Source organism: Sciurus vulgaris, assembly GCF_902686455.1.
Source record: "Sciurus vulgaris genome assembly, chromosome: 16".
In the NCBI taxonomy this organism is placed as follows: Eukaryota; Metazoa; Chordata; class Mammalia; order Rodentia; family Sciuridae; genus Sciurus; species Sciurus vulgaris.
The window spans coordinates 26,393,056-26,405,706 of record NC_136477.1 but is presented as its reverse complement, the minus strand read 5'-3'; the positions used below and the strand labels follow the sequence as shown (position 1 = coordinate 26,405,706).

Below are 12,651 nucleotides of genomic sequence, written 5' to 3'. Positions count from 1 at the left end.
GCTGGTGCTCCACTGGCGGTTGGCGATCAGTTTGCTGACTGTTGTCGGATGATTGGGAGGTGAACCTCGTGCATTAGGTGATGGATAGGTGTAAGGCAGGTGATGGATCGGCCAGAGGAAGGCAAATGGCAGATGATAGACACCTGATAGTGAGCAATCTGCACTCAAAAAAGGCATCGATATGCTGGCAGACTGCAGGTGATCACAGCAGACAAATGGGGGTAAACACCAGGGGATCGATAAGCAGCAAAAACCGCCTCACCAAGAAACAGATATCCTCTGCTTGAAACCAGAGTTATGGAGCGACAAGGAACACAGCCTCCCTCTAGTCCGCCATCTTGGATCCCCCTTCTCCTTGACTTTGGAGTAGCAGGTCTGCTCCTGGCTGAACCCAGCTCAGACTCCATGTTTCATTCCTTTCCCGGGGCAGGAACGGGCAGGGTGACTGCTTTAAGTTTCCCAGAAGATTTCAGGTATTGTCAGGCCACCTGTGGTGGATGACACCAAATGGAGGGTCTATTTGGTTTCCATGTTTTAGCATGAGGCCACCAAGGTCATGCAAGATGCCATTAATGAATTCAGTGGTACACCAGAGGAGATCCGCATCACCATTGCCAATGTGGACTTGGCCCTGAGCAAGGGCAATGTGGACATGGCACTGAGTATGCTGAGGAACATCACGCCCAAGCAGCCCTGGTACATGGAAGCCAAGGAGAAGATGGCCAGCATCTACCTGCACACCCGCAAAGACATCCGCCTGTACATCGGATGCTACCGGTGAGTCCCAGCAGCAGCAGTCACAGCTTCTCCTCTGGTGGTATCTCGGGGTGTTTCTTTCTGATTGTAGTTCTTCAACCTGAATCTCCAGAATGTGTTCTTGGAGGGCATTGATCAAAATATGGAATTTCCCTTGGTCAGCCAGCTCACACTACAGATGAGTTCTAAGGAAACAGAACTGATAGGCCCTTAGCCCTGCTGGCCTCCCGCCCCCGGCACCCTCACGTGGTTCACATTCTGGTGGGAAACTGGGCCTGGCTGCTAGAGCAGACAGAAGAAACCATGGGAGCATACTTCTTCCCTGACCCCTGGTTCTGCCCGTCCTTGAGAATATATCCAGTGACTTGGATATGACCAGTGTGGGCTGGTTGAGGACTGAGAAGCCCAAACCTCTGTCTCTGTGTGACTCGGTGTCGGGACCTCAAAGGTACCTTCCTTCCCCAGTACCTTTCTTCAGACAGAGCTTTCTCTCGGCAGTCGTGGGAGTAGGGGTGGGGTGGGGAGAATGCTGAGGGTGGAGTCGGGAGGGTATTCAGCAGTGAGAAATGAAGGAACAGGAGGGTGGCCTGGTCAGATGAGAGTTTTAGAAAGAGCCTTGTGAGGCTGGGGATGTAGCTCAGTGGTAGAGTGCTTGCCAAGCATGTGCTAGTCCTTGGGTTCCATCCCCAGCACTGAAAAAATGTGTGAGACAGACAGACAGACAGACAGACACAGAAACAGAGTCAGAGACAGAGAGAGAGAGAGAAGACTAAAAGCTTTTAAAAGGCAAGGAGAACCTGACTAAGGTAGCTAGCACAGTGCCTCATGCACAAGTGGATTCTGGGTAACTATTTGCTTGAATCAGTAGCAAAGAGGAGATGTAGTCAGGACTACACAGGATGCACAGGTCTGAAAGAAGTTTTGGGTTATTCTTGCAGGGAACTCTGTGAACATCTGCCGGGCCCCCACACCAGCCTGCTTCTTGGTGATGCTTTTATGAACATTCAGGAAGTGAGTGAAGGGCCCCACAGCCTTGCTAAATAGCTTCCCCCGAGTCTCACTTCTCCAGTTGGAGAGAAGAGAAAGACTCCTGGTTACTTTCCCCACCAGCCTGAAAAGGCCCTGGAGGTCTATGACGAGGCCTATAGAAAGAACCCACACGATGCCTCCTTGGTCAGCAGGATTGGGCAAGCTTACGTGAAGACCCACCAGTATGCCAAGGTCAGACTGACCAGCAGCAAGGGTGGAGGAGGGTGCATGAGTGGAGGGCTCTGGATGGGAGGAGGATGGCTGAGCCCCATCCCAGCTCCCTGCTCCCACAGTGTCCCTTTGGGATAAGATACATGAGGGGAGATATCGGGAACACCCGCTACCACCTGTGCCTGCTCCAGCTGAGCCCTGTGCCATCTGGGAGGCCCTTTGCCTCTTAGGCTTCTGCATTCTGAAGGGGCACACTGAAGTGGTGGTCGCCAAGGGGAATGTGGTGTCAGGCACTCCAGTGCAGAATGAGGCCTGAGGACTTCATTTCCTGTTTGCTCTAAGGCAATTAATTATTATGAGGCTGCCCAGAAGATTAGTGGGCAGGACTTTCTGTGCTGTGATCTGGCTGAACTGCTACTGAAGCTAAAGAAGTTCAACAAAGCAGAAAAAGTTTTGAAACAGGCACTCGGCCGTGACTTTGGTGAGGCGGCATGCTAACCCCCCCTAAATATTTGGAGCAGGCATACTGCTCCCTGGTCCTTCCCCATGTTGCCTGGAGTCCTAAACACCACCAGCTTCCCAGGGGCCACTGAACACTCATTTGAGTTTTCTTTTCACAGCCAAAGACTTCCCATCCATGATGAATGATGTTAAGTGCTTGCTTCTGCTGGCAAAAGTTTACAAGAGCTATAAAAAAGAAGATGTGATAGATACTCTGAACAAGGTAATTAACCCTGAACACTCAAGCTCTTTCTCTGCCATTTCCCAATGGTGGCTACAGAATAGGAAGGATAGGGCTGCAGATCTGGAAGGCCCCACATCTCTTTCTCAAAAGAGGCCTCGACTTCACTTCTGACCTTCACCTTCCGTTTATTTCCCCAACAGTCATGCTCTAGGCTGGGCTGGGCTGGGCTAGGGAAAGCTGAAAGTAAGGTGGTGACTGTCCCCAAGTATAGTGGCGAAAATAGTAATGACAATGATTGCAGCTTCCATGTATTGAATACTCTATGCTAGGTTCTGTACTAGGCCCTTTGCTTTCTTCTTTAATTTCCACTGTGTCCCTTTGGGATAAGTACTGTGACATTTCCACCTAAAGATAAGGCTCAAAGAAATTCAGATATATGCTCAAAGTCAAGTACAGATGTCCCTGACTTAGGAAGACGTGACTTGCAATCTTACAACTTTACAATGGTGTGAAAGTGATAGGCATTGGACTTTGAATTTTGATCTTTTCTCAGGCTAGCAATTATCTGGTCCTGTTCTCTTAGGATGCTGGACAGTGGCAGCAAGCCACAGCTCCCAGACAGCCACTCTCGATGTCCAGGATAAACAATTGATACCCTACAGGGTACTCTGTTGCTAAGCTAGGATGTCAAGTAGGGTAGGTGTATTAAATGCATTTTCAACTTTTTCCCACACTTTCTATTTGTTCATTGTAGCTGTACATAATGATGGGATTTGTTATTACATAGTCATACATGCACACAATGTAATAATATAATTTGGCCAATATCACTCTTCAGGACTACCCCCTCCCTTCCCACCTCTCACCCCTTGGTCCCTTTCCTCTACTGTTCTCCCTTTGATTTCCATGAGATCTGTCCCCACCTTCCTTTTCCTTTTTCTTTTCTAGGTTCTGCATGTGAGAGAAAGCATACATCCCTTGACCTTCTGAGTTTGACTTATTTCACTTAACATTACAGTCCCTAGTTTTATCCATTTTCCTGCAAATGATATAATTTCATTTTTCTTTATGACTGAATAAAACTCCATTATGTATATATACCGCATTTTCTTTATTCATCCATTGATGGACACCCAGTCTGGTTCCATAGTTTGGCTATTGCAAATTGTGCCACTATAAACACGGGTATGCATGTAGTATGATGACTTTAATTTTTCACGATAAATACCAAGGAGTGGCATGTCTGAGTCATATATGTCTGAGTCATATGGTGATTCCAAGTTTAGTCTTTTTAGGAACCTCCATACTGATTTCCATAGTGGTTGAACTAATTTGCAATCCCACCAACAGTGTAAGAATGTTCCTTTTTCTCTACATCCTCACTAGCATTTGTTATTATTTTATTCTTGATAACTGCCATTCTGACTGGTGTGAGATGAAATCTCAGTGTAGTTTTGATTTGCATTTCCCTAATTGCTAATGATGTTGAACTTTTTTTCATGTATTTTTGGTCATTTGTATTTCTTCTTTTGAGAAGTATCTGTTTCATTTACTTGCCCACTTATAAATTGGTTTATTTGATTTTTGGTGTAAAGTTTTTTGAGTTCTTTTTATATTCTAAATATTAATCCTCTGTCAGAAGAATAGCTAGCAAAGGTTTTCTCACATCTTGTAAGTTCTCTCTTCATAGTCATAATTGTTTCCTTTGCTAAGCAGAAGCTTTTTAATTTGGTGCCATCCCATTTATTAACTCTTGGGACTTATTTCAGGGGTTCTTTTGAGAAAGTTATTGCCTGTGCCTATATGCTGGAATATTGATCCTACATTTTCTTTTAGGAGTTGCATAGTTTCTAGCCTAATTCCAGGGTCTTTAATCCATTTTGAGTTGTTTTTTGTGCTGGGTGAGAGACAGAGGTCTAGTTTTATTCTTCTACATATGAATAACCAGTTTTCCCAGCACCATTTTGTTTAAAAACCTGTCTTTTCTCCAGTGTGTGATCAGATAACTCCAGAGGTGTGAATGTGTCTGTGGGTCTTCTGTTCTGTACCACTGGTCTATGTGTTTGTTTTTGTGCCAGTACCTGGTTTCTGTGTGAAGAATATCATCACTTTTTGATCAGGATTATCTTGAGTATGTAGATTGCTTTTGGTAATATGGTCATTTTAACAATATTAATTCTGCCTATCCATGAACATGGGAGGTCTTTCCATCATCTAAGGTCTTCTTCAATTTCTTTCTTTAGTGCTTTCCATTGTAGGTCTTTCACCTGGTCTCCTTGGTTAGACTTAGTCCTAGTTTTTTTTTTTTTTTTTCTTTTTTAGGCTATCATGAATGGAATTGTTTTCCTGATTTCTTTCTCAGTAGTTTCATTATTGGTACATAGGAAAGCTATTGATTTTGTAGGTTGATTTTGCAACCTGCTACTTTGCCAAATTTATTAGCTCTAGCAGTCTAAGAATATTTGAGATGCCCTGTCTAACATTACTAGCTCTGAAATATGAGCATGGGAATTTCTATGAACTGGCACATTGGGCTCCGAGTTTCTGATCTTGACTTTATTGGTTTCTCAAGGCCTTGGACCTCCAGTCTCGGATACTGAAGCGAATTCCACTGGAGCAACCAGAAATGATCCCCTCCCAGAAGCAAATGGCAGCCTTCATCTGTATCCAGTTTGGGGAGCACTACTTGGCAGACAAGGAATATGCCAAGGCAGTGCGTTCTTATAAGGATGCTCTCTCCTACTCACCCATGGACAATAAGGTGAGTGGCCCCCAAACAAGACCCTGCACCTTCTGTCCAAGCAACATGTTATGCTGAGTTCATTGACCAGGCGCAGAAGCCAGTTTCTTCTCTGAAAAGCTGCAGTGCGAAGGTCATGGGACCCCAGCAGCCACAGCCTATAGGATGAGATAACTGCTTTAGTCAACCTGGACCCTCACCAGCTGCAGCTCTTGGGAGCAAGGCTGGACTGGGGAAGCCATTGCAGAATGTCATGTTAGTGTGGCATTTTCCAGCCCCTGTTGGGGGCAGGGAGTTGATGAGGGTTGTGGCTGCCAGTGTTGCTTGGGCATGAAGCCCAGGCTAAGCTTCCAATTGGTTTTAGGGTCACAAGGGAGGTGTGGTTCTAGAAAAAGTCATAGTGACTGGAGTTCACAGTAAGAATAGATACAAGCCAGGTGTGATGGTGCATGACTGTAATCCCTGTAACTCAGAAGGCTGAGGCAGGAGGATCACAAGTTTGAGACCAGCTTCAGCAATGTAGCAAGGCCCTAAGCAACTTGGTGAGACCCTCTCTCAAAATAAAAAAAAAAAATAAAATAAAACTGGGGATCTAGCTCAGTGGTAGAATGCCCCTGGGTTCCATGCCCAGTACAAAAAAAAAAAAAAAGCTAAGAATAGATACAGAGCTTAATAACGGATCCATTCATTCAATTAATATTCACTCAGTTAACAGGTACCTAATATATGTCAGGTCCTGTGTGAGGCTTGGAGAGGTGGGACAAGATGTGGTCCCTGCCCATAGATTACTGTTGAAAAGTGGGGACAGATGAGGCGGCTGTGCTGTATGCGCCTACATGAGGATGCAGGCACTGTGGGAATGCAGAGGAAGGGTACATGGGGCACGGAGGGCTCCCCAGGTGAGGGAGTTTGGAGCTGAAGCTGACACTTGAGTTGGTAGCCCAGCCCCAGCTCTCAGAGGGTAGTGAGTAAAACCAAGGCTGTGGCTGGAGTATTGGGAGAAGGAGAGGGCCAGAGACATTATCCCAGAGGATTTGGGACATCCTCTGAAGGCAGAGCTGAAAGAAGGGTGGGGGAAAGAGCTTTCAAAAACGACCTCAGTCAGGGTTTTCCCGCAGTGTTCACTTGGTTAGTTTATTATGTCCAACCTTGTCGCAGGTGATGCTGGAGCTGGCACGGCTCTACCTGCTCCAGGGACACCTGGACTTGTGTGAGCAGCACTGCACCACCCTCCTGCAGATGGAGCAGACCCATGAGACCGCCTGTGTGGTAGGAGGCCCTGGATCCCTTCCCTACCCTCCCAGGGACCATGTGAGGAGGTGTGGTGACTGCTTCCTCACTACGAGCTCAGATGCCTCACCGGCCCACCTCTGAGGAGCTTTGTGGCGGAGACTTGATGCTGCACCTGCCACCTACTCCACCTTTCCATAGGAGGGGTGGGCTGGCCGGCAGGGGGCAGCAGCCTCCTGGCCAGTCTAAGGGGAGGGGGTGCAGTTCTCTCTGGGCTGGGAAACCACACCCTCGGTAGGTGAAGGCAAGGGTGGGACAGATTCTGGGGCAAGTGTGTGGAATAGCCCTCCCCGGTTCTGCCTGTCCTCTCCCTATCACCTGGACTTCTTCCAGGGCCACCCCAGGGGCAGAGACCAGGCCCCTGCAGAGCAGAGGAAGGAAACTTTGGCAATCCTCACCTTCCGGGTAGGGGCCTTAGGGGCTGGAGGGCCTTCAGCCCTGGCAGTGGCCTCTTCTCCCAGGGCCTAAGACGCTTCCTCGGAAGTCTTTTTCTACCTTCCCTCTTTACCACCCCAACATTCCCCAACATCCCTGCCTGCCCACATAGAACTGCTCTCAGGAATTTCAGAGCCTTGAATGTTTCCTGATAGATGATGGCTGACCTGATGTTTAGAAAACAGCAATACGAAGAGGCCATCAATCTGTACCAAGAAGTCCTGGAGAAGGCGCCAGGTAATCCCATCAACTGAGAAAGCCTGCATCAGTTCCCACCCAGCAAGCACTCTCTCCAAGAGGGCGGCTGCTCCCCTCCTTCCTGCCCAGGCAGAGGAAGCCCCTTCCTCTCTGATTGTTCCCAGAGAGGCAGGAAACTGATAAAGACCCAGTGGAACGTGCCGGCCCTTCCCGAGTCCAAGGGGCCAGTTCCTGGTCCCAGGCACTTGGCACTGAACCCAGGACAGCCTGTCTGTCCCCAAATCACAGTCACTGGGGCTCAACACAGTCCCCTTCTGAGTTCACAACCCCTTGACAGGAATTAGAAATTCTCCCACTGTGTAGCTCCATTCCCACTCACTGCAACATAAAATCCCCTTCTTGCTGGGGAAGGCGCCAAACCTGAGGCTTTAGCCAGAGTTTGGGCAGGCCCAGCACAGTCTACCCACGGGACCAGCAAGTCCAAGACAGAAGTCTGAATCCTGGTCTACCACGTACTAGCATGTAACCTTTGGCAAGTTACCCTCTGTGCTCAGTGTTCTCCTCTATAAAACAGGGACAGTAAGAGTACCTACTGCATCCTGTAGCTACTATATATGTAAAGCATCAAGTGCCAGGTACCATAGTTAGCTGCTGCTGTGTGTGTGTGTGTGTGTGTGTGTGTGTGTGTGTGTGTGTGTTTGTTACTGGGGAATGAACCCACGGCACTATACCACTGAGCTACTCCCCTAGCCCTTTTTATTTTTTATTTTAAGATAGGGTCTTGCCAAGTTACCCAGGTTAGCCTTGAACCTGCAATCCTTCAGCCTTAGCCTTCCCATTAGCTGAGACTACAGGCATGCACTGTGCCTGGCTTTTATTACCTTATTTAAAATTTTAATTTTTTTTTTTTTTTAACTGAGGTTTGAACCCAGGGACACTTTACCAGAGGTACATCTATAGGGTTTCACTAAGTAGCTCAGGGTCCCACTAAATTGCCGAGGCCACCCTCAAACTTGTGATCCTTCTGCCTCAGCCTCCCAAGTCACTGGGATTACAGGCATGCAACACCATGCCCGGCTATTTTTATTACCATTATTAAGCATAATTATTATTATTATTCACTCAACACTGAAAACCAGATGGGCAGTGTCTACTGGCTCCCTAGAGGCCCTGCATCTCAGCCTGTTCTCCCTGCCAGTCCAAAGTGCCCCTGCCTGATACAGCTATTGGCCACCACAGCCTAGAGATTTCTGTTCTCTTATTTTAGACAATTTTTTTGTCTTGAATAAATTAATTGATCTGCTATGGAGAAGTGGCAAACTTGAGGAGGCACCTGCCTTCTTTGAATCGTCCAAGAAGATGTCCAGCCGGGTACCTTTGGAGCCAGGGTTCAACTACTGCACAGGCATCTTCTGCTGGTTAGTTGGGTGTGGGCATGTTGAGGGGGTGCTGTATGCTAGAGACCCTCCCTAGCAGACATTCGAAGATCTTGCTCAGTCTCAGAGGAGCAGAAGTTCAGCCTCCAGGCTAGGAAGCCGGAAGACCAGCCCCTGCTTTGCAGACTGAGTGGCTCCTGTATATCACTGCACTCTCTGGACCTCAGTTTCCCTAACTGATTCTCGGTGTTTCCTCCACTACAGGCACATAGGGCAGCCCAATGAAGCCTTGAGGTTCCTAAACAAAGCTCGGAAGGACAGCACTTGGGGCCAGTGGGCCACTTACTATATGGTACAAATCTGTCTGAACCCAGACAATGAGCTTGTGGGCGGAGAGGCTTTTGAGAACCTGATGACTGAAAGCAAGTAAGGATGTGGGTGTGGTGGGGGCAGAGGTGGAAGGCTGGAGAAGGCAGAGGGAGTCAATGGGCACACGGTGCTATGGCGCCCTAAGTCCCAATGCCTGCAGCTCCACCAACAGAAAGGAATTGGAGCAGCACGGGGTGCGCACGGCAGAGAAGCTGCTGCGTGAGTTCTACCCGCACTCGGCCTTTGGTCAGGCCCAGCTGAGGCTACTGCAGAGCCTTTGCCTGCTGGCCACCAGGGAGAAGGCTAACGTGGAGGTGGCACTTGGTACCTTCATCGAGATGGCACAGGCCGAGGTGCGCCAGCTTGGGTGAACCCGTGGGCTGCCAGGCAGAGGACAAGGGCCAAGGCGCACTGACAGCCCACGTCCCACCCCATGTGCAGAAGGACAACATCCCTGCCCTGCTGGCCATGTCGCAAGCCTACATGCTGTTGAAGCAGATTCCCAAGGCACGCACGCAGCTCAAGCGCCTGGCCAAGGTCTCGTGGGCGCTGACCGACGCTGAGGACCTAGAGAAGAGCTGGCTCCTGCTGGCGGACATCTACTGTCAGGGCGGCAAGTTCGACCTCGCCTCCGAGTTACTGCGGCGCTGTGTGCAGTACAACAAGGCAAGGCTGCCCTCTGAGGACGTAGGGGTCCAGGAACCACAAGGAGCTCTGTGAGGGATGCTCAGGCTTCAGGGACAGCAGAGATGCTGAGCAGGAACTGGATGGGAAAACGTGGGTGTAGAGGGGCATGTGGGCAACTATCCAGGATTGGAATGAGGAGCACTAGTGATAAAGTCCAGGCAGGGGGTTGGACTATTCCCAGAGGAGAAGAAAAACATGGCATGATGGCATGGTGGAGAGAGAGAGAGAGAAGCCATTGGTGGGGCCGAGGGGGTGCAGAAGTACAGTCAGGCTGGAGGGATGTCTGCTGGATCTGAGCACACCACTAACCAGACTAATGTGACAAGAGGGCGTCTCCAGCTTTGGAGTGGCAGTGAGGGGGCCACATGGTTAACCCCTTGCAAAGGCGAGGGTGCCCCATGGGTCCCTGTGCCACCTGGGTAAATGCAGCTCACCTCCCTCCATTGCCCACTTCTGGTCCCACCCCCACGCTACGCCTGGGCACTGGTGGCTTCCCCTCCTCAGAGGCGCTGACCCACTTTCCCTGCAGTCCTGCTGCAAGGCCTACGAGTACATGGGCTTCATTATGGAAAAGGAACAGTCCTACAAGGATGCAGCCACCAACTACGAGCTGGCCTGGAAGTATAGTTATCATGCCAACCCCACCATTGGTAAGGCAGCAGCCAAGGTGCACATGGGCTGGTGTGGGAGGGAGGTCAGCACAGGACCCGCAACCTGACCCCAGAACTCAAGGCCTGTTCCCTTGCTATTGGGGGAAGGGCTCCTCAGGTAACGAGGTTGCCAACCTCTATGTGCTCCTTGACCCCTACAGGTTTCAAACTTGCTTTCAACTACTTGAAGGACAAGAAATTTGTGGAAGCCATTGAAGTCTGCCACAATGTAAGCCACCGACATTGGCAGGGAGGGGCAGTGGCCAGGACAGGACCCCTGCCTGATGCTGCATACCCCCTCTCTCCTGGTACAGGTCCTCATGGAACACCCCAACTACCCCAAGATCAGAGAGGAAATTTTGGAAAAAGCCCAAGGGTCCTTGAGGATCTAGCTGTGGTCAGAGGGGCTTCAGACCAGTGGACAATTAACCTTGAGCAGTTTCCTCTAGGTGGGTGGGAAGTGGGTTGTTGGACAAGAAATTCAGAAAATGACATATTCTTCCCTATTTCTGTACTGAATGTGGTTTATTTGGAATCATGTCTCAACTGACCAAAGAGGCAATCCAAAGCTTTGCTTTTTTTTTTTTTTTTTTTTTTAATAGGGATTGAACCCAGAGGCGCTTAACCCCTGAGTCAGGTCCTCTGCCCTTTTTTAGTTTTTATTTTGACACAGGGTCTCACAGGACCCCACTGAATTGCTGAGGCTGACTTTGAACTTATGATCCTCCTGCTTCAGCCTCCCCAGCCACTGGGATCACAGGCTTGCACCACCACAGCCGACTCAAAGCTTTTCAATTTTAAGGCACAAAAAGATATTAACTGGCTTAGCTTTTGCTCACTGGCCACTTTCTAATAGGCCCCAGTACCAGACTTTTATACCAGTTTCTTGAAGGGGCAGAGGGGAACAAAGAGGGGACTTCCAGTAGAATGGTGGTTAAGAAAACACACTATAACTTTTTTTTTTCCTTTTTTTTTTGTACTGGGGATTGAATCCAGAGGCACTTTACCACTGAGCTACATCCTCAACCTTTTTCATCTTTTTTGAGGCAGGGTCTTGCTAAGTTGCTGCGACTGGCCTTGAATTTATGATCCTCCTGTCTCAGCCTTCTGAGGTGCTGGGATTACAGGTGTATAGCACTGTGCCCAGATCCTGTAGCTATTTTTAAATGCCTCCCCACTCCTGTCTGGTTCTCAGTATTCTGGAGCTAAAGAAGCACTGTTCCTCCCTGCTATGCTACCAAGTGAGTCTCCCCTGGGAATGGGCTCAGGATACTCTGGGCAATGGACCCAGACAAGAGAGTCAGGTATAGAAAGACCCCAGAACTGAGGCCCTGTGTGAGGGTCTGCAGATTGCAAGGGCTATTGTCCCAACCTGACCATGCATCGTCCCCACCCACTCCCCAAGTCTTCACCTAGCTTCTGCTGATCCTCACCAATTTGGGACAAATCAGATTATTCTTGCCTGAAATAGGGAAATACATTCCAAGAAAAAGTAATACCCACTTTAGCATTTGTAAAAGGTGCTATCATCTAATGCATCCCCGGAACCCTTTTAATGCCTGAGGGGGAAAATGCAGTGGCCCCTATTCAGATGAATAATGGAATTGTAATTGGCAGGAGGGTGACAGAGGTCACCTTTGCTGTGCTCCCAGTACCACTCTTCCTGTTTTTCAGGATGGCAGTAATGGGTCAGTCCAGCCTCGGGGGAAGTAACTCTGAACTGGAAGTCAGGAGGCTTAGGATCTCCCATGTGACCTCCCCAAGTCCCCTCCCGTCTCTGGTTCAGTGTCCCCATGTAATGCAAGACATTAGACTAGATGTTTCCCAAATTTTGGTACAACTCTCTGCCAGTGCTGTACAGCCAATATTTAATTAATGAATGTATTTATTTGTTTTTATAGTGCTGGGATGGAACCCAGGGCCTCGCTTATGGAAGGCAAGTGCTCTATCACTGAGCTACACACGCAGCCCTTAGTTTAATAACTATGTGTTTATATACGTTTATATGACAAAAGAATAACTTGCACAACAGACTCATGAATTCATGGAAATTGTTGCATAGGACGAGTCTTAAGTATTAAGCATATTGCTTTTTTTGTTTGTTTTAGAAAAACATGAAAAAGGTTTATTTAGTGAAACAAAAGTCATGCTCCAGATGTGGGAAATAGACCACCTCCCAAAGAGAAAAACAGCCAATATAATCGACTTAAGAAAAATATTCAGTACAGGTAGAAGGCTGATATGGTAGAGTTTGCGAGAGAAGTT

General features: G+C 48.5%; 1 protein-coding gene across 2 annotated transcripts in view; it reads left to right on the top strand.

The window, feature by feature from the left end:
- TTC21A (tetratricopeptide repeat domain 21A) overlaps positions 1-11,197 on the top strand; it is a 34,272-nt gene extending 23,075 nt beyond the window's left edge. For both annotated transcript variants that reach the window (XM_079115611.1, XM_079115610.1), the window contains exons 15-29: positions 539-777; positions 1,695-1,767; positions 1,867-1,977; positions 2,299-2,437; positions 2,577-2,680; positions 5,214-5,402; positions 6,540-6,650; positions 7,262-7,343; positions 8,572-8,722; positions 8,945-9,106; positions 9,210-9,402; positions 9,491-9,715; positions 10,266-10,386; positions 10,548-10,615; positions 10,701-11,197. In XM_079115611.1, the coding sequence (XP_078971737.1) occupies positions 539-777; positions 1,695-1,767; positions 1,867-1,977; positions 2,299-2,437; positions 2,577-2,680; positions 5,214-5,402; positions 6,540-6,650; positions 7,262-7,343; positions 8,572-8,722; positions 8,945-9,106; positions 9,210-9,402; positions 9,491-9,715; positions 10,266-10,386; positions 10,548-10,615; positions 10,701-10,778 (2,046 nt within the window). In that variant the 3' untranslated portion in view covers positions 10,779-11,197. The remainder of the gene's footprint in view (positions 1-538; positions 778-1,694; positions 1,768-1,866; positions 1,978-2,298; positions 2,438-2,576; positions 2,681-5,213; positions 5,403-6,539; positions 6,651-7,261; positions 7,344-8,571; positions 8,723-8,944; positions 9,107-9,209; positions 9,403-9,490; positions 9,716-10,265; positions 10,387-10,547; positions 10,616-10,700) is intronic.
- Positions 11,198-12,651: the final 1,454 nt, after the last annotated feature.